This window comes from Protobothrops mucrosquamatus, unplaced genomic scaffold (assembly GCF_001527695.2).
Source record: "Protobothrops mucrosquamatus isolate PMUCROS unplaced genomic scaffold, P.Mucros_1.0 scaffold_135, whole genome shotgun sequence".
Taxonomy (NCBI): domain Eukaryota; kingdom Metazoa; phylum Chordata; class Lepidosauria; order Squamata; family Viperidae; genus Protobothrops; species Protobothrops mucrosquamatus.
In genome coordinates this window covers 125,188-143,878 of record NW_015386211.1, presented here as the reverse complement: position 1 = coordinate 143,878, position 18,691 = coordinate 125,188, and the positions used below count along the sequence as shown (strand labels likewise).

The 18,691-nt window shown below is 38.4% G+C and overlaps 1 protein-coding gene across 3 annotated transcripts; it reads left to right on the top strand.

Annotated features, from left to right (window-relative positions):
• The first annotated feature begins 352 nt into the window (after positions 1 to 352).
• TBXT (T-box transcription factor T) lies at positions 353 to 16,084 on the top strand. 3 transcript variants are annotated; one of them, XM_015818445.1, is made up of 8 exons: positions 353 to 558; positions 2,067 to 2,331; positions 6,320 to 6,454; positions 8,148 to 8,209; positions 8,303 to 8,364; positions 10,953 to 11,126; positions 12,951 to 13,083; positions 15,817 to 16,084. In XM_015818445.1, the coding sequence occupies exons 1-8, from the start codon at positions 353 to 355 to the stop codon at positions 16,082 to 16,084; spliced, it is 1,305 nt and encodes a 434-aa protein (XP_015673931.1). The 3 variants fall into 3 exon arrangements, with proteins under 3 accessions (XP_015673931.1, XP_029140367.1, XP_015673939.1); XM_029284534.1 differs by having other exon boundaries at positions 10,950 to 11,126; XM_015818453.1 differs by lacking the exon at positions 10,953 to 11,126.
• The last annotated feature ends 2,607 nt before the right edge of the window (positions 16,085 to 18,691 follow it).

Sequence of the window (18,691 nt, the reverse complement as noted above, 5' to 3'; positions counted from 1 at the left end):
GCGGGACAGATACATCAAAGAGACTGTCCTCCAATCAGGTGAGCCCCCTACTGGCATTGTGATGTCACAAGGATATTTATACCAGGGGCTTAATTGCTCCCCCGTTTAACTAGTTTAGTTTCGTTTCAAGTGGCGTGGATCAGAGAGGTCAAGTGGAATTAACCCTTCTGCCCCCAAACTGCAAACCTGTCCCACGCCCCACCACCTACTTTTAGGGTGCTTTTGACTTCCCTCACTACAGCTTGTTGTGCGGCTTCCTCTGACAATTTCTCCAAGGCAGAGCGCTTCGGGGGTACCAAAAGGCTGGAGAAGGATCTTGGTATTAAAGGGGGCTTGGTGGGTGGCCAGTAAGATGGGTTCTCCAACCACGGACAGCTCAGGAAAGAGTCTGCAGTATCAAGTGGATCATCTGCTAAGCGCCGTGGAGAACGAACTACAAGCTGGCAGAGAAAAGGGGGATCCTACCGAGAGGGAGCTGCGAGTCACTCTGGAGGACAGTGAACTGTGGTTGCGCTTCAAAGAACTCACCAATGAGATGATTGTCACCAAAAATGGCAGGTAGGAGGAAAGAGAAAGACAGAGAAATGTATTGATGTTTTCAGGTTGTTGTTCCCACTTTGCTTTCTCTTGTGTTCATTCAATTGTTGCCCTGGACTTCAGAAAATCAGTCACCCAAGCATCGGAAGCCTTCTGCTCTCAATTGCTTTTAGTAGCTAACGGAGGAAATTCCTTCAGTTATCTTTCCCAAGTCCTATTCTTTTTTTGGGACATACCCTCTTAATGTCTCTTTTGCCCCTTGACCACTGGCACCCCTTCTTGGTCTCTTCCAGTCATCTTGTAGCCTTCCAGTCTTTATTCCATTCCTCTTCCTCTGCTCTTGTAATCCTTAACAATCCTGTCCAGTCTATTTGTAAAGGAGGAGGATTACAGCCTGAGTTTCCACTCAGGATATGAGATTGTCCCTTGTGGAAATGCAGAAAGTTATTTTTCAAAGGCAGCCACCTGGCTGCTTGCAGTGATGTTTTTTCAAACTAGATTTTTCATGTGCCTTTTGAAGAAACTAACACCCTGGCAATAAATTGCATACATAAAGATTAGCTTTCCCAGGAGAGAAAAACAAAAGTTTTCCTAGTGGGGTACAGGATTTTATTGTGATATCAGTAGAATTTCAGTTCTAATAAACATCTTTCCCATCAGTCTTTTTTGAAGATTACCTTCCATTCCATGACTAATTTGAACTGCCATGATGTCTCCATTTAAAAAAAAGTTTTGTGGGCCTTCTAGCCTGTTTAGGAAAGCTTGCAATCACAACAAATGGAAGATTACTTAAAAAAAGGAAGCTGTAACCCAGACTCTCCCTTTTTGTAATCCAAAGCTGTAAGTCTGCGAACCTGTGCCTCTAACATGCAAGTGAATTTCCCCGAAGCAGAGAGAACTCTCCCAAATCAAAGAAATTAAAAAGGGAGGATCAAAGTGCATCCCTCAAAATGACTAAATCAGAAGAATTTACTTCCACAACCTGAGAACAAAGAATGGCTTTGGTTGGCCATACCCTACAGGGGTACCTTTTAAAGCATTTGCATCTGATCTCTAAAATGGCTTATTCCTAGTCTAAAGATAGAATCCATGTAAGATGTCATTTGGCCAGGGAGGAGCCTCCTTCCAAATTATTGCTAGTCACTAATTATGGCTCACTGATTCCAAAGACCTCTTTTCGAGGGGGTGAGATGAGAATCCCCTCCAGGTTTAGAAATATAACTAACCGCCAACTAACCCCAGTGCATGTTTATTTGGGAATCCAACCCAAGGAGTTCATCGCCTGCGCTCCAATGAAATGTTAGCGTGAAAGCAGCCGCAAAGCGGGCTGCAAACTGAAGCGGGTTTTCCTTTACGTTGGATTCTAGACAGCATCCAGGCATGGCGAGGCTTCCTCGACTCGGGGCGGAGGAGGGTCTGTCTTTTGGGCAGAAAGGGCTTCGACGTCGGCCGCCTAGGCCTGGCCCGAGAGGCCGCGCCGCCCGTGTCTCCTCCCGCCTCTCCTCGCTCCTTGCGTCTCCTCCCTGCAGGCGAATGTTCCCGGTGTTGAAGGCCAGCGTGTCCGGACTCGACCCCAACGCCATGTACTCCTTCTTGCTGGACTTTGTGGCTGCAGACAATCACCGCTGGAAGTACGTCAACGGCGAATGGGTGCCGGGCGGCAAGCCTGAGCCGCAGGCCCCGAGCTGCGTCTACATCCACCCGGATTCGCCCAATTTTGGCGCCCACTGGATGAAGGCGCCCGTGTCCTTCAGTAAGGTCAAGCTCACCAATAAGCTCAACGGGGGAGGCCAGGTGAGGAGGGTGCGCGTGGAGGTGGAAAAAAAAAATATATATTCCTGCGGACAGGAATAGGCATCCAAAAATAACGGGCTGGGGGCAGAGAAGGAGCAAGGTGCTTTGGGGAGAAGGACGCAGGTCCACTTCACTTAGGGTTGCCAGGTTTGCTTCCAAAAAATAGTGGACAAGCGGGGGGTGGGGGTTAAGTAGTAAAAAAAGTAGACTGTACAGCTTTAGATTACGTACCATTTCATCATAAAGCTTTTGAATAAAAAAAAATGTCCACTATTTTGTGAAAAAAAATAGTGAACATAATGTGAAAAAAGTGGACTGTCCGCTCAAATAGTGGACACCTGGCAACCCTAGAACTTAGGATGCTGTAGAAGAAATGAAGGTCGAATGTGTAGTAAGTAGCTTGGACCATTGTAAGCGCCTTCTGAAAACATCTTTGATGTCAGTGGGTTCCAGAGAGTTGCCTCTTCAATAGGCATTCTTAGGCCTTCAGCCGCCTTTTATTTTTCAGCTTAGGAATCTGGAAAATATTTTACACAGAGGTCCCTCGTTGCCATCTTGTCAACCCTTTTGGCTGCTTTTTGAGTATCCCCTTCCCTGCCTTGCACAGGAAAGCATCCTAGGAAACCCAGTTTAGCTGTTTTATTCGGTGTAATGAGATGTGCGGCCTGGAGGAGATTCCGGAAAATGTGTTCTGTTCTTGTGTCCTGGGCTCTGTAGTCTGGATTTTTATAGACACTCTGGTAATTTTTTCATATTTGGGTAGTTGCCTGAAAGGCCAGTTGCTTTGCACACAGTCCTAGGGATCTGAAATTGATTGCAATATTTTCATCTGGAGCTTGCACAATTTGCAAGAAGGTAATGATGTCTTTAAGCAGAAAAAGAAATCCCAAACTAGTATTACAATTCCTTGAAGCATTGGGCATATTTTAGTGTGGCATAAACTTCTGTATGTCCATCAGAGGTATTAAGTATATTCATCGGCCAGTATAGGACATTGCATTGACTGTTGAAGTGAACTGTCATCCAAGATAGCTTTAAATGTTCTGAAGCTTCTGTCTGTGTTACTTAAACTGTAATCATTAATTTCTGACATAACCTATAATTTTAAGAACATTTAAAACCTGGATTCCGATGTGTTAAGAACTGAAACAGCATGCAGCAACAAATACACAATAAGAATTTGGAGGAGGGTCAAAAGATAACCTACTGGCAATGTGTGTTTGTATCCATCTCTTAGAATGAAACACAGTCTCAGCTATTTGTATATTTGGGACCCAGAGAATTGGCATCTACAAAACTCACTTTTGTAGATACACTTGTATATTAAAAAAAACTTATTTTATCCCAAAACAACAAGAACAGTGATTTGTAAGGTGAATTGGAGTATATCCTGATTTAACCTATTTGGAGGCAGGTACCTAGAAACTACCTGGTAGTTCTAGTCCTATAATTAAGAAGAGTGAAATAGCCTATCCTCAACAATTAATTTTATTTAAAAGCAATGATTTATAATTATTTTGTTTATTATTTTTCATGGAAATTTAGAATTTTTTTTTCAAGCAACCAGATACCTTGTGGCAGTCCTGAATGCTGGAACTGTTAATGTCTCACCCTAATTGCTACCAAATTAAATTTTGGATTAGAGTCTTGTGAAGTCTGTGTGGCAGTGTAATGCACAGCAAACTCATATAGCACAAATTTTCTTGGGAACTCCATAAGAATAAAAGGCATGGACCTAAAATATTTTAATAAAATTGTCTTCTGTTCTGGATTGGAGGGATATTCCATTCAACTTGTATTTTTATAGGACAAAATCAGTCACAGAGGACTCTTCTGTAGTTTTCTACAGAGGTTTTTTTTTAATATTAATGCAGAAAATGGATGCAATGGTTGGGTGCAAAATCTAGTGCTGCATATTATTGTCAACATTCTGGAACATGCTTAGACCTCTAGGGTGTTATCTCAAGATAAGTATAGAGACAATTTGGAGAAAGTGATGTGTGACATGCACCATTCTTAGCATATTTACAAGCTACATAAAGACTAACCAAAGTAATAATCCAGGGCCAGTTTGCTAAGAGCTTGGGGGTAATATGGCGATATATAATAATGGCAGCAACAGAATATATGACTGTTGAGCAAGTCTTAATGTTAATTTTATTCATAAATTTCTCTTTGTGCACAGAAAAAAGTTAATTGTAGGACCAACAGCTAGTGAAATTTTGGAAATGTCAAAGTATGTTTTCATTGCCCAATTCATATTTATTGTTGTGATGATAGGACATGTTAATAGCTATTTTTCTGTTCATTGCCCTCTCTTGACAGAGATATGCCAGGCATGGAAAGTTATTCATGTGAAACTCTTATGTAAATATTTCACTGGCTAATACCTGGATTTTTTTAGGAAGAAAAATGACAGGTTAGCATCCAATCTGGCAGCATGAAAGTTTCAATAAATTTGCAGATACATTTTTCAAGTCACTTATTATAATGAATAATGTGATAATCTGTACCAAGATTGTTTTAGCTTCTGTAATTTATGTAACCTAGTTATAAAGAAAGTTTTTTATGTAAAGCATTCTATATATCTGAAATGGGCACGAAATATAGTTAAATAGCATGCTGATCACTAATTTTAGAAATGTTTATAGCTGTATATTGTAGTACAAATGTACATTTTTTTCAGCATGGTTCTCTATTTTTGATAGCATAATATATATTAGCAAAATTTTTAATCTGACAGTAAAATGAGATACCTAATGGGTAACCTGTATAGTTTGTTTGATGTTTGTTCCAGTATTGGGCATAAATATGCCATGTACTGTGCTAGTTAAACAAAGTTAGAAATTACAGTTTTAATTACAGAGGAATCATTGTCTTTCCTTTAACCAAGACTACCGATTACTGTTGTTCTCCAATTATTATTATTTTTAGCATCATCTAACTATGCATTTTCAGTATTTTAAGTTTCTTATAAAAGAAAAAAAAATGAAACCCTTAAGTTAACACACTAGGCTATTAACCAGGAGACTGTGAGTTCTAATTCTGCCTTAGGCATGAAAGCTGGCTGGTCTTTCTTATCACTTTCTCTCAGCCCAACTCTCTTCACAGGGCTGTTATGGGGAAAATAGGAGGAGAAAAGAGTATTAGGTATGTTTGGCACCTTGAGTTACTTATAAAAATAATCTCGGATAAAAAAAATCTTTAAAAAGAATCCTGTAGGATGGTATATGCACCAAAAGGTCCTTGGTTGGTTATATTTTGTTGTTATTAACATATCTTTGGTTCTGATGAGATTCCAAAAGCTAATATTTCCTTTATTGAATGAATGTTTTTGCAATTATGATATGACAGTCATTAAGGAACCCAGTAAAAAGGAGTTTCCCTTATTTTTACTAGGAAAACATATCACTTAAATTGTTTGCACACAAAAACATGGATCAGTTTTGTGGGTATTTTGTATTCTGGTCAGTTTATAAAAACTTGCAGTGGTAGTTTTTAATTGGGTAATATTGATTATGTCTAGATAATAATAACTTGCTTTCTGAGCAACGAATAAAGCTCTGCATGGAATCCTTTCATTCCTCCCTCAATAACGAAAGATGAAAATCAAGTTATAAACATTTAATTAGAGTTTGGCAAAATGTAGTTATCAGTTTTGAAATAATCCAAGCTAATAAATCAATTTTTAATTATTTAATGTCTTAGTTTATTTCAAAGCTAGTAACATTACTTTCCTACCTTGGATAAAATTGAAAACTAAGTGTAAATAAAATGTTCCTGTTTTGATTGTTCATCTGGAAAGACAAAAGGTAAAATGGCCACTGAGGTCTGGACTCTTACCTTTACTTTTTGTTTTAGATTTAAGTTAGCAAATTTCTTTCCTTCTTATTAAAAAGCCAAAATTACTGCTATAGTTGGTGTTGCAGTCTCAGAATAGGGTTTATCACTCTTTCAGTGCTTGTTTCTATTGTTCTTACACCAACAGATCATGTTGAACTCCTTGCACAAGTATGAGCCTAGGATTCACATAGTGAGAGTTGGCGGCCCTCAGCGAATGATCACCAGCCATTCCTTCCCGGAGACACAGTTTATAGCTGTGACAGCTTACCAGAACGAAGAGGTAGGCATAAAGTGTGGAAGAGCCGGCATGGATTGCTCTCCTTCAAAGTAGTAAAGGGACTTGGAGTGAGAAGGGGGATGTTAAAATTAGGGGTATGCTGTTTACAAGAATTTTAAAAGATGCTACAAAGGAGATGTAGTAATTGTTCACTTCCAGTGAATACTTAAAAAAAAGAAAAGAAATGGAATTTCTAGAAAGTAGGAGAAAATGTCTTAAGCATAAAAAGATCTTAGCAATGAAATAAGGTAGATACAATTCTATGTTACTGGTTTATTTTGGCCATTTAAAAAAAACTACTTTTATTATACTTTCAGGAGAATATTAAGTGATTTTTTTTTTCAACTAGAAGCATCTCGCTCTTTGAGTTAAAAAAAAAGAAGGTTGTCTGATGTTTTTGCTTGTTTGGAAAATGTTTCAGTTAACGTCAAGACTTTATCAGTAATCACCTCTTTATTTTGTTTATATTACTGAGCACTCTTTAATTGCAACTTAACACCATTGGATTATATGGAATTGATTTCCAAGAAGATTTATAGAGGACCAGGATCTGAGCTTATTCGATGAGTCTGATGAAAGGAGTATTGATTTTCAATACACGTTGTCATTATTTAATGTAGAAAATAGCTGTATTATGCAAATCATTTTTAAAAAATTACTTTGAATCCAAACAGCCTTGATTATTGACAGCACTAAGCAATTTATCATAATATACAAATTGAAAGATTGTTTAAAACCTACATTTTAAACATATACTTGAATTGTCCTAATCAGTTGATATATAAATATCAGTGAAGTAATAGGAGTACTACGTAGATATACCTATTTGAACTTATTCTTTGTCATGTTGTGACTTTCCTGTAAAAATAATAACCATTAATTTTTTTGTAAAACTCTTTTTTCTATCTGCTATTTTATGTCTGTGTTAGCTTCTAATGTTTATTACTGCTCACTTTGAGTCTTGTCAGAACATGTAAAGGGCTAAGCATTATGCCTCATCATGCTTTAATAGATTCTGAATAAATGTTTAGGTCCTCCAGAGAGAGAAATAAAGTTCCTTCAACTTTCAAGTTGAAGCCTACATGATGAATTGTAATGAGGTTAAGCACTTATGCTAAACTAGCTAAGTGCTAATGATTACCAATTAATTTTTAAAAATCATATTAATGTATAGCAAGCTAAAGTCTAGCAAGTAGTTAATCTTCTGTTAAATGTTTATACATCATTGTTTCAAAGTTTTTAGGATGTCTCTGTTTCATTGAACAATGGGTAGAACTATGATATAAATCCTTTGTGTTTAAATTCTCCATGCTGAAACAATAGCTCATTTCTTAATAAAATAAATCATTTGTTCTTCCAATATATTATCCCCTCTTTTTACCCGGAACCTGACACTTTTTATAACTGTTTTTAGTGTATCCTCCCTCCACCCTACGTCCCTTTTATGTACTTCCTTAATAGGATAATAAAACCAGGCATCTTAGTAAGGCAAAGAGGGGACATTGTAGAGGATTTCAAAGTGTGCTCTTGCAGTCTTAGTAGTTTTAATAATTTCATTCTGGGCTTTTTCCCACCAGAATCAATTGCAAAAACCTTAGTGGAATTAGCAAGTAATGCTGCTGAATTATATTTTCAATTAACAAGAAAATAATTAAAATTACATTTGAATTTGAAATATCTTCTTCATTTTTCGTAGATAACAGCATTAAAGATAAAATATAACCCCTTTGCAAAAGCTTTCCTGGATGCAAAAGAAAGGTGAGAGCTGTTGATTGCTTTTAATTGCATTTACAGATTGCATTTCATTAGGCCGTTTAATATTTTTGCTAATGAATTGTGTTTCTTTGACAGAAGTGATCACAAAGACATGATGGATGAAGTGGGAGACGGTCAGCAATCACAATATTCACAATGTATGTCTAAACTCTCTTCTGAAAGTTATGTTATATTTTTGTTACACCATTGCCATATGAAAAAAAATCTCAAACCAGTTTTGTTCCAGTATCAGTTCTACTTTGTTATGCAGTTAAGAACATTATTCATGAATATAAAATGCATGAATGTATATTTCATAAAATATAATCTTCACCAACAGTTTAGAAAGCTTTCTTTCTTTTTTCTTTTTAAATGTGTACTGCAATATACTTCAGCCTGAGAAGTGGTATTATAATTTTACAGTCCTGATGCCAAAGACTGTAAACACTATTAAAGTCCTTGCCCTGTTTCTGTTACTGAACATTGAGAATGAAGAAGAACCTGCATTGAACAAACAGAAGAAAAAAATGATCAGAGGCGAAAGAATGTGCTCTACCTTGGAAGATTCCACATTCCTGGATCTCTAGATATTTTAGGGCAGCGCTTCTCAGCCTTGGCAACGTTAAACTGGGTAGATTTCAATTCCCAGAATTCCCCAGTCAGCACCTCACTTAAAATTGCCAAGGTCGAGAATCACCGTTTTAGGGTATCTGATGATTAAGCAGCGAAATGTACTCTGCTTTTAATGGGCTCAGAGCACAGCAGTTGAATATATATTTTGAGTGCAGCAGGACCCTGGTTCAGTTACGGTCATTTCCAAGTAGAATTCAAAAAATTCCTGCTAACTTGGGGAAAACCACCGCTAATCAGGGTTGAAAATACCATGTGATGTGGACTAAAGGTGTGACCTGGAATTGTAGAAACTCACCTTCTGCAGTTTTCCTCATGTGCATACTACAGATAGTCCTTGACTTACAACCATTCATTTATGGACCGTTTGGCACTAAAAAGTGATTTATGACCGTTTTTCACACTTCACGGCCATTGCAGCAACCCCCCCCCCCGGTCACATGATCAACATTCGGACTCTTGGCAACTGGTTCATATTTATGACGGCTGCAGTGTCCCGGGGTCATGTGATCTCCTTTTGCGACCTTCTGACAAGCAAAGTCAAAGGGGAAGCCAGGTTCACTTCACAACCGTGTTACTAACTTAGCAACTGTGGCAAGAAAGGTCGTAAAATGGGGCAAAACTTACTGAACAAATGTTTCACTTAGCAACAGAAATTTTGGACTCAATTCTGGTCGTATGTTGAGGACTACCTGTGCCTCATTTCAAAAACAGGATTTCACACTTAAAAATGTAGAAAAGCTATTTGCTTAAAGCACCTAAAATATTAGCCATCGGGGTTTTTTTGTGCCTCTAGTATTGAAATTAAGTGGGATAAGGAAAAAGCCGGTGTAATTTGGTATTTACAATCTCTTTCGTTTGTTCAAGTATATCAATCAATTGGTCAAATGTATCAATCCATGCAAAGTCTGGAATATCCCCGCTGAAATCTCACTGTTGTTTTTCAGAAGAGTTCAATAATCTTTGAGACAGGGATTGCTGGCAACAGCACAAAGTTTTGAAGAAGATCAGAAGCTTGATTAGGTTAATTAGAAATATTAGCGGAACCCTTCCCTTTATCTGAGTTTCACAGTTTGAGTATTACTGTGCTGCTGTCTGAATAGCTCCCCTGTAATTACAATAATATAAAAAATGACAGAAGATAAAGTTTAACCTGACAGGCTCATTTCCCACCTTTCATACCAATATAGTAAAGTTCAATGCAGAGTATAACTAAGATGGTTTATATCGTGACACAGATTTTGTCATTCTCCCACTCTTTTCTCCATAGAGATCTATGACTACCACTTATTCAAATATATGTTTACTTGGATATTTTGCTGTTCTCACATTGCTTCTTCAAAGCTATTAGATGCAAAAGATTACCTCCCAGATTATGATGTAGCACAGTGGTTCTCAACCTTTTTAATGCCGTGACCCCAACCGGTCATAAGTCGAGGACTAAACCGGTTGTAAGTCGAGGACTAAACCGGTCGTAAGTCGAGGACTTTCCCTGCCCAGGAGCCCCGCGCATGCGTGGTTCCGCCCCCTGCGCTGGCCGAGGCGTAGCTGGCAAGCGGCAGAGACGGAGCAGGCCGACCACCAGCTGGCCCAGCCCAAGGGAGGTAAGGCACCCGCCGGAAAAGGGGAAAAAATGGCGGACAAAAAAAATGGTGGACAAAAAAAATGGCAGACAGCCTTGCTTGGTGACCCCCGTGAAATAGTCGATCGACCCCAAATGGGGTCCCGACCCACAGGTTGAGAATCACTGATGTAGCAAATAAGAGATGTGAGGTTATAAAAATCTTATGTTCATGATTTGAGATTATTCCTGATGGTGCTCCTGTTTTCTTGCTTTAATGTGTAGGAATGTTGTTGTGTCACAATGTTTCACTTATGGCACACCATTGGTCAGCAGTGATGGGTAAATATGCCGTAATTGTGCCAGAACAAAGCTATTTATAGCCACAAGTTACTGGGAGAGACAAGAAGAGCTTGCAATCCATTTTTATTATTTAAATGTGAGTTAAAAATAGATTTTACATTCTAGGATTGATTTGTGCAAACAAGCTGCTGTCATCTTGGACAAATAATCCTGCTATATATTGGTAAAATGATATTCATCTTTTTACAGTAGGTGGTTGGCTAATTCCTGGAACAGGGACTCTTTGTCCTCCTGCCAGTCCTCATTCCCAGTTTGGCACATCTCTTTCACTGTCTCCTGCTCACAGTTGTGAAAGGTATTCGTCGTTAAGAAATCACCGTCCTGCCCCTTATCCAAATCCATACACCCATAGAACCAATTCTCCAAGTAAGTACTTTATACTGTACTACAGTTGTTTGATGTCATACAATACTAATAGATATCAGTGTGAATGTATAGCAGAAGTGTGGAATCTGTGACACCCCCCCCCCCAGTCTTAAACTACAAATCTGTCCCCCACTGTAGATTATTATATCTGGAGCCATAGAAGTTGTAATTCAGCAACATCTGTAGGACCATTAGTTTAGTCCTGGGTGGTAAAGGCTAGATCTAAATCTGATTTAATGTGGTGTAGCAGTTAAAATGCTGAATTAGCAGCAGAAGACTTAGGTTCTAACGCTCATGAAAGCTGTCTGGCTACTTTGGGCCAGTCATCCTCTTTTAGCTTTAGATTGAGAGGTTGGAAAACATTTATACAAACTGCTTTTGACCAGCATATAGATTATGGTGCATATGCAATCTTCAATCCTGCAATGAATTAATTCAAGCTCAGGTAGATAGATGATAGATGATGATGATGATGATGATGATAGATAGATAGATAGATAGATAGATAGATAGATAGATAGATAGATGGATGGATGGATGGATGGATGGATGGATGGATGGATGGATGGATGGATTGGAGGGAGGGAGGGAGGGAGGGAGGGATAGATTATTTATCTTAATCAATTGTAGGAATTGTAACATCTCTTCAGAATGACAGAAATGAGATTTCATTAACCATCTGAATCATGGCATTTTTACTCAGAAAAGTAAAAGTAAAGTTTTGTTTTTTTAAAATACGTTCTTCAAATAATTGTTAAATGTTTTGAATAGTCTACAAAAGAGTGCACTATTAATAACAGATAGATCATTTAATTGAGAGTCTTTGCAGTAAAAGACTTCAATCTTATTTAAAATCAGATTTTTGTGAGAACCTGGCCTGTTACGATGATTCGGTTGATTTCATCTTTATGGCACTGGGATTTAGTAAAAAGAGGCAAGCCTCTTGATTTTCACACACAATTCATCATTCCATAAAGACTATATAATGTTTTCAATTACAGTATGCAGTCAGTTTCATTAGCAGTTTTAAAGAGCCTAGCTGCCTAATAAGTCGTAAAATTTCCAGCTAGGTGATTGTAAGAAAGGTGAATCTGAGGTAAATCTAAACTACATACTTGGTTTTGAGCTACTTAGCAATAGCAATAGCACTTAGACTACATAGTGCTTTACAGTCCTCTCTTAAGTGGTTTGCAGAGTCAGCATATTACCCCAAACAATCTGAGTCCTCATTTTACCGACCTCGGAAGGATGGAAGGCTGAGTCAACCTTGAGCCAGTCAGGATCAAACTGCTGGCAGTTGGCAGAGTTAGCCTGCAATACTGCATTCTAACCACTGCACCATCATGGCTCTCCGAAAGAACTCTAAGAGAGCAATTCTTCTTATTTCAGCAACAGATTGTTTATTTTTTAAAGACACTTTTATCTTATCTATTTCTGTTTATAAAAAGAACTTGGATTTTGTTGGTATGAAAATGATGTTTTGCTCATTTCTTTCAAACCTGATTATAGAGTAATGACTCAAAAAAAGGCTAAGAAGGTTACATGTTTCTTTTGAAAAGTTGATATGTCCCTGCTCCATTGAAACTTTGTAGGCTAAATATACAGAATTTACCCCTGCTTTGGGTCTATACTCATATGATTGCAAAATGATTGGATACTTATATAGAACAAAATGCAGTATTTTTAAACATCCTTATATCATTGCTGGAAATGCAAATACATTCTAACAATTCCTAATGAATTCAATTATACTGATGAAGGTCATATTTAGGTATTGTACTTGAAAGTATGTAATGTTCTTACACAAAATGCTTGCTTTTGCAGCACCCTACGGAGATAGTTCTTCAGCATGCCTTTCTATGCTCCAAAGCCACGATAATTGGTCCAGCTTAGGAGTTCCAACTCCAACAAGTATGTTGCCTATGAATCACAGTAGCGGTCCACCAACCAGCTCCAGGTAAGCCCTCTTCTATGAACGAGGAAGTCCTCTTGTGAAAAAGTAGATCCATTTCTACACGAGTCCCATGGAGGAGACCCCCCACCCCCAATATAACTATAGTTTGTGCACAAATACTGTTTGTATAGTATGTTTTATGCAGGGGTGGAGTGGTTCTGTTCTTTATCTGCAAGAATAGGATAACAGCTATTGTGTGATATACTAGCCACTTTGCTATAAAGGTAAAGGAGTCCTGTGGATTTTACTCTGCTAGTCATTGCCAATTATAGGGGGCAGTCCTCAAGGGCATTGAGCTAGTGCTGTCCGAAAACATTTCCGTGGTCATATGGCCAGCATGACACCACTGAATGCTGTTAGCTTCCCACCAAAGGGGTACCTATTTATCTACCTGTATGCTTTCAAACATTTCCGTGGTCATATGGCCAGCATGACACCACTGAATGCTGTTAGCTTCCCACCAAAGTGGTACCTATTTATCTACCTGTATGCTTTCAAACATTTCCGTGGTCATATGGCCAGCATGACACCACTGAATGCTGTTAGCTTCCCACCAAAGTGGTACCTATTTATCTACCTGTATGCTTTCAAACATTTCCGTGGTCATGTGGCCAGCATGACACCACTGAATGCTGTTAGCTTCCCACCAAAGTGGTACCTATTTATCTACTTGTATGCTTTCAAACTGCTAGGTTGGCAAGTGCTGGGGCGAAGAAGAGAGTTCACCCCATCGCATGGAGCTTGGGTCTCAAATCTGGGCTGCCGGCTTTCCAGCCGACAAGCCCAGTGTCTTAGCTACTGTGCCGCCTCTCTTTGTTGCTATAGGTGAAAATTATTTTTCACTTCATCTGTTATTTCCTTTTATATGCGTATTGGAGGAGATCAGTGACTTAACATTATTGAAAACCAAACTTTTGAGTCTCTTAACTCCTTCCCTTTGGTGAGTGTGAGCCAACACACTTTCCACTGAAAAATAGTGTAAAACTATATCACTAGTTCCATCTACAGCCATCCCTGGCTTAAAGGGTGGGGGGAGAAGAGATTGGTGTATAAAAAAAAGGTTAGTAAGATGCAAATGTACACCTCCTTAGCATCCATGACAGAGGTCAATAAAGACAAGATTCTGGATGCCAATCCTACTTCTTGCAAGTCCAAGGAAATAGGACTTCTCTTCTCTCTTTCCTGATGCTGATGGCCATTTTTTTTAAAAAAAAATTGCTTAAGGAGCTTGGATGTAATAGGTCTTTTATTATGGAATTTACGAAATGTTGCCCCGATTCAGTGAGACAGGTGGCCATATAAATTTACTAAATAAATAAATACTAGGATAGTAAAAAAATATTATTAGGGAAAGACTCCATCTAACAGCAGCAGGCATTTGCAAGCTATGGCAATTTGCAGGATTCTGAAGAAATTGTATGTAAACAAACCTGTCCTATACGGTAACACATCTTTAATCTGCAGGAAATCACCAAGTGCAAAGTTCCCTAAAATACTTTCTTCCTTTTACAAACTAAAGTTTCTGCTATTGTGTAAGAACGTTGCTTTATGCTAGTCATTGAAGTGAGGAATCGTTAATAAGTATTTATAATTTGCTAGTTTATGACCACAATAAGAAAATTGATTTGATATAATTTTCCAATTCCTATACTGGTGAGGATCCTGCTGGATTTTGGGCTTAACTTTACAGATAGTTCCATTTTAGTAGCTGGTGATTGGAAGTTAAGTAAATAGGCTGCTTAAGGGCATTGTGCATCTGAGATTGGAGAGAGACTCATGAACCTATATTGAGACCAGTCTGACTCAGTATTAAATACCCAATTGCGACATGCCTTCCAAAAACCTTTAATACTTCTCCTAGTGAGGGATTTGCCATACCTTTCCCTCTGAAGCCAAAAAGGTGATTTGGAGTCAGGTGGCAGTATTTATGTGCATTATAAATTTGCATGTTTGAAGGTTGACACAGTCTTCCGTCCTTCTGGGGTTGATAAAATAAGGACCCAGATTGTCGGGGGCAATTTGCTGACCTTGTAAACTGCTATAAAGTGCTCTGAAGCAGTATATAAGTCTAAGTGATATTGCTATATACCAGTGGTGGCGAACCTATGGCACGGGTGCCAGAGGCGGCACTCAGAGCCTTCTCTGTGGGCATGTGCGCCGTCGCCCCAGTGCTAGGCCTTCAGCTGGGTTTTATAAAACCTTTTCGCTTTAGGCCTCCGCTGCTGTGTACAAAAAAAAAAAAGTTCAATCAATCAGTCAATTTCAACTTCTCGTGGGAAAAAAAAAGGTTTTGCAAAGTTGGAATTGATTGATTGAACTTTTTAGTCCCACCCAGTCTGGCGTTACCACCGCAGCCACGCCCAGCCAATGGGCCACGCCCACCCGGCACCCAACAATGCATAAGTGGGTTTTGAGTTGCAGTTTGGGTACTCGGTCTCTAAAAGGTTCCCCCTCACTGCTATATACTAACTGCATGATCCAGGTAAATACACACTTGAACTAAGGTTTATCTCTCTTGTTTTCATCCTGTCAGTGCCTGACTCAAATGCATATATTTCTTCCTCCCCTACTCCCAAATATGTTGATGTTGATAAATTCTATCTTTAGAGTAGTGTGTCTAATGAGGTGAGCCATAGTTTGCAAAAGTATATGATATGTTAAGTTACTTAGCCTTTAGCTAACGAGGCTACCTTTCTACAAATGGAAAACCTGTGTTTGTTTTTTTCTTTCTTGTAGCCAATATCCCAATTTGTGGTCTGTGAGCAACAGCACCATCTCACCAGTTTCACAGTCAGGTGGAATGTCCAGTGGGATAGGATCCCAGTTTTTGCGAGGCTCTACAACCCACTACCCCACACTTCCTCATTCCGTCGCTACGACTTCCTCGGGCTCTCCCCTCTATGACAATGGGGCACCCACAGATATTACTGACAGTCAGTATGATGCCTCAGTGCATGCTAGACTTGCCTCCACGTGGACTCCCGTCACAACTCCTTCTATGTAGACCTTTTCTGATGGCCAAAGACTTTCTAGTTGCTCTAAACTGGGAATCCGCTGAGAAAGTTCCAGGAGTTAGAGGAATAAGTCTTGACGTATATTAACGGTAAAGTATCTGCACTAATCGCTTGATGCTCCTTTCAGTATTAGAATGTATTAGTAAGTGGTACAGACACCTTATGAAAGCTCTAGGAATTTGTCTGGTGGTCCAGACCCCAAAGGACATGATTACCACCCTCTTTTCTACCTCTGCAGCCTTGAGGATTAGAATTGTTGCCAAACTTCTGTTAATGAGTGTTCAAAGCATCACGAACAGATCCTCTAATGAGCCATTTTTGACATTTTTTTAAAAAAGTTCAACATCAGATTAGGGATTTGCCAACATCAGATTAGGGATCGCATGATTTTTTTTTGTTCTGTTCAGTTTTTTAAAGGAAAAAAACAGTATTAAGGGCTGATTTCTACCATGCATCATACTTGACAGGTTTTTATAGATGAATGTATAAATTGCTTCCGTTGAAAACAGTGATGTGTATATTTCTGTTTTATTTGATTTTTGCTGGCAGTTTCAGAAATATAACTGTGACTTGGATTTTTATTTGTTGAAGGGTGAGATTTATGCATACACTTTCCCTAAGTAATACTTTATTATTTACCCAGTTAAAGGAAAGGACAATCAATGGTTCCAGGCCTGCTTTTGTGGCCCCCAAAGTTTGTTTTCATAAGTGTTGCTAAAAATCAACAGCATGGTTTCCCAGGATTCTAAATAAGAAAACACACTCAAATTGAAAATTTAACTGCATAATATGCCTAACCTAGTTTAACAAAGGAAATCACCCAATATCTTCCAGCAATTTTCTTTCAGCCACTTGCTTACGGATGTCCCAGTTGGAATAGTTCATTACCTGTTCTTTGATCATTCTATAATGCTTTGAAGATGCATACAATGGATGCAACAGTATAGAAACGTCTAAAACATTTCTAAAAAGAAATGCCGATTCTTTTAAAATACCTCTATATAGTTAGCCTTAAAGAATAGTTAAAAATTGTGCACTAATAAAATATGTGCCTTAAACTTTGCAGTTTACAGATTTAGGCACAACTGTGTGCTTATTTCCTTGTGCTAACTTGACCTGACAATCTAAAAAGTTCTTTTCTGTAAAATGAATGAAGTTTTCAAAATATTACTCATTTCTTTTTTTCCTTAATGTGTCTATATAAAGTTTTATATAGTGCAATTGTGCTTTGAGTGAAAATAAGTTTGATTGTGTTTTGTGGGACTTACTCCCAGGCAACAATTGTAGCTTTACTACTAATTCAGTGTGATTGTATAAATAACTATTTTGCCATATTTACACATTGTAGAAGCCTTTGCCAACAAGCCAGTTTGAAGCAATATTATCTTATCTTTCTATAAGCAAATGGCGAAACTATCAAAGATGCATTTATTTCCTTGCTGTTATGCAAGAACCATATGGAGCTTGTGGTTTTCCTGTATGTAGGAAGCTGTCATGTGTGAAGCCTTCTTTAATTAGTAGTTTGTAAATACTGTAATTTTCAGATCACTCAAGTGACTGTTACATAATAAAAAATATTTTTAAAGACATTTGATTTTAATAAGCTTGAAGCCTAGTCATAAGTAGGAAGTGCACATTCCCCCCCCTAATTTATTTTAGTGGTGACCTTTAACAAGTTGTATTTATTTGTTAGCAGATGTCTTTATATGTGTGTATATGCTCTGTTTACTGTAGAATGTAAGACTATCATCTAGGGCAGGGGTGTCAACTGTCAGCCCGCGGGCTGGATGCGTCACGTGGAAGCCGCACCCACTCCAGCTCCGGCAAGGGGAAAAAGTCATGATACGTTGCAACATGTCACATGATGCGGCTAGTTTGACACCCGTGATCTTGGGGATCTGTTTTTAGGAACAGAATTCTTGAGTGTCAAAATTGTATTTAAAGTTACCATCCTCAGAAGTCTGAGATCAAGCTCCAGATTAGATTGAGATGATCATGATGAAAGAGTTTAGTACTTATAAACCAGTAGTAGCAAAACCATTACCAAAATTGTTGCCTTTTCTTTGATATGTCCCTTGTCAATATGTAAATAAACTCTTCTGTTTTATTGTGCAAGTTGAATCTTGTAAATTAAGTATGTGCATTACATTGTGTTTTCTGTTGGGCATTAACAAAAATGTATTTTTGCTTGTGTGTCTCCATTTTAGCTATGCCCAGTTCAGTTGTGAAGTAAAGTGGTACTGTTTCTTTTGTAAACCAACAATTTAGTGGTTACTTGGTAACAATATTTAAATAAGACCACATTACACTACAGCAGGCATGTCAAACTGCCAGCTCACAGGCCGGATGCGTCACGCCGAAACCGCGCCCACCCCATTGCTGGAAATGGGGAAAAAATTGCAATACGTCATGCAACGTCACGTGACATTGCAAGTTTGATATGCCTGCACTACAGCATGGTGACTTTTAAATGAAATAGTCAAATCACACATGTAATGAGTCAAGACAGAGACTTGATAGCTGGTGTTCTTTAACTATAGTTTATCAGAAAAGAAGTTTACAAGCACAATGTAACTGAGACTCAAAGAATTGTATAT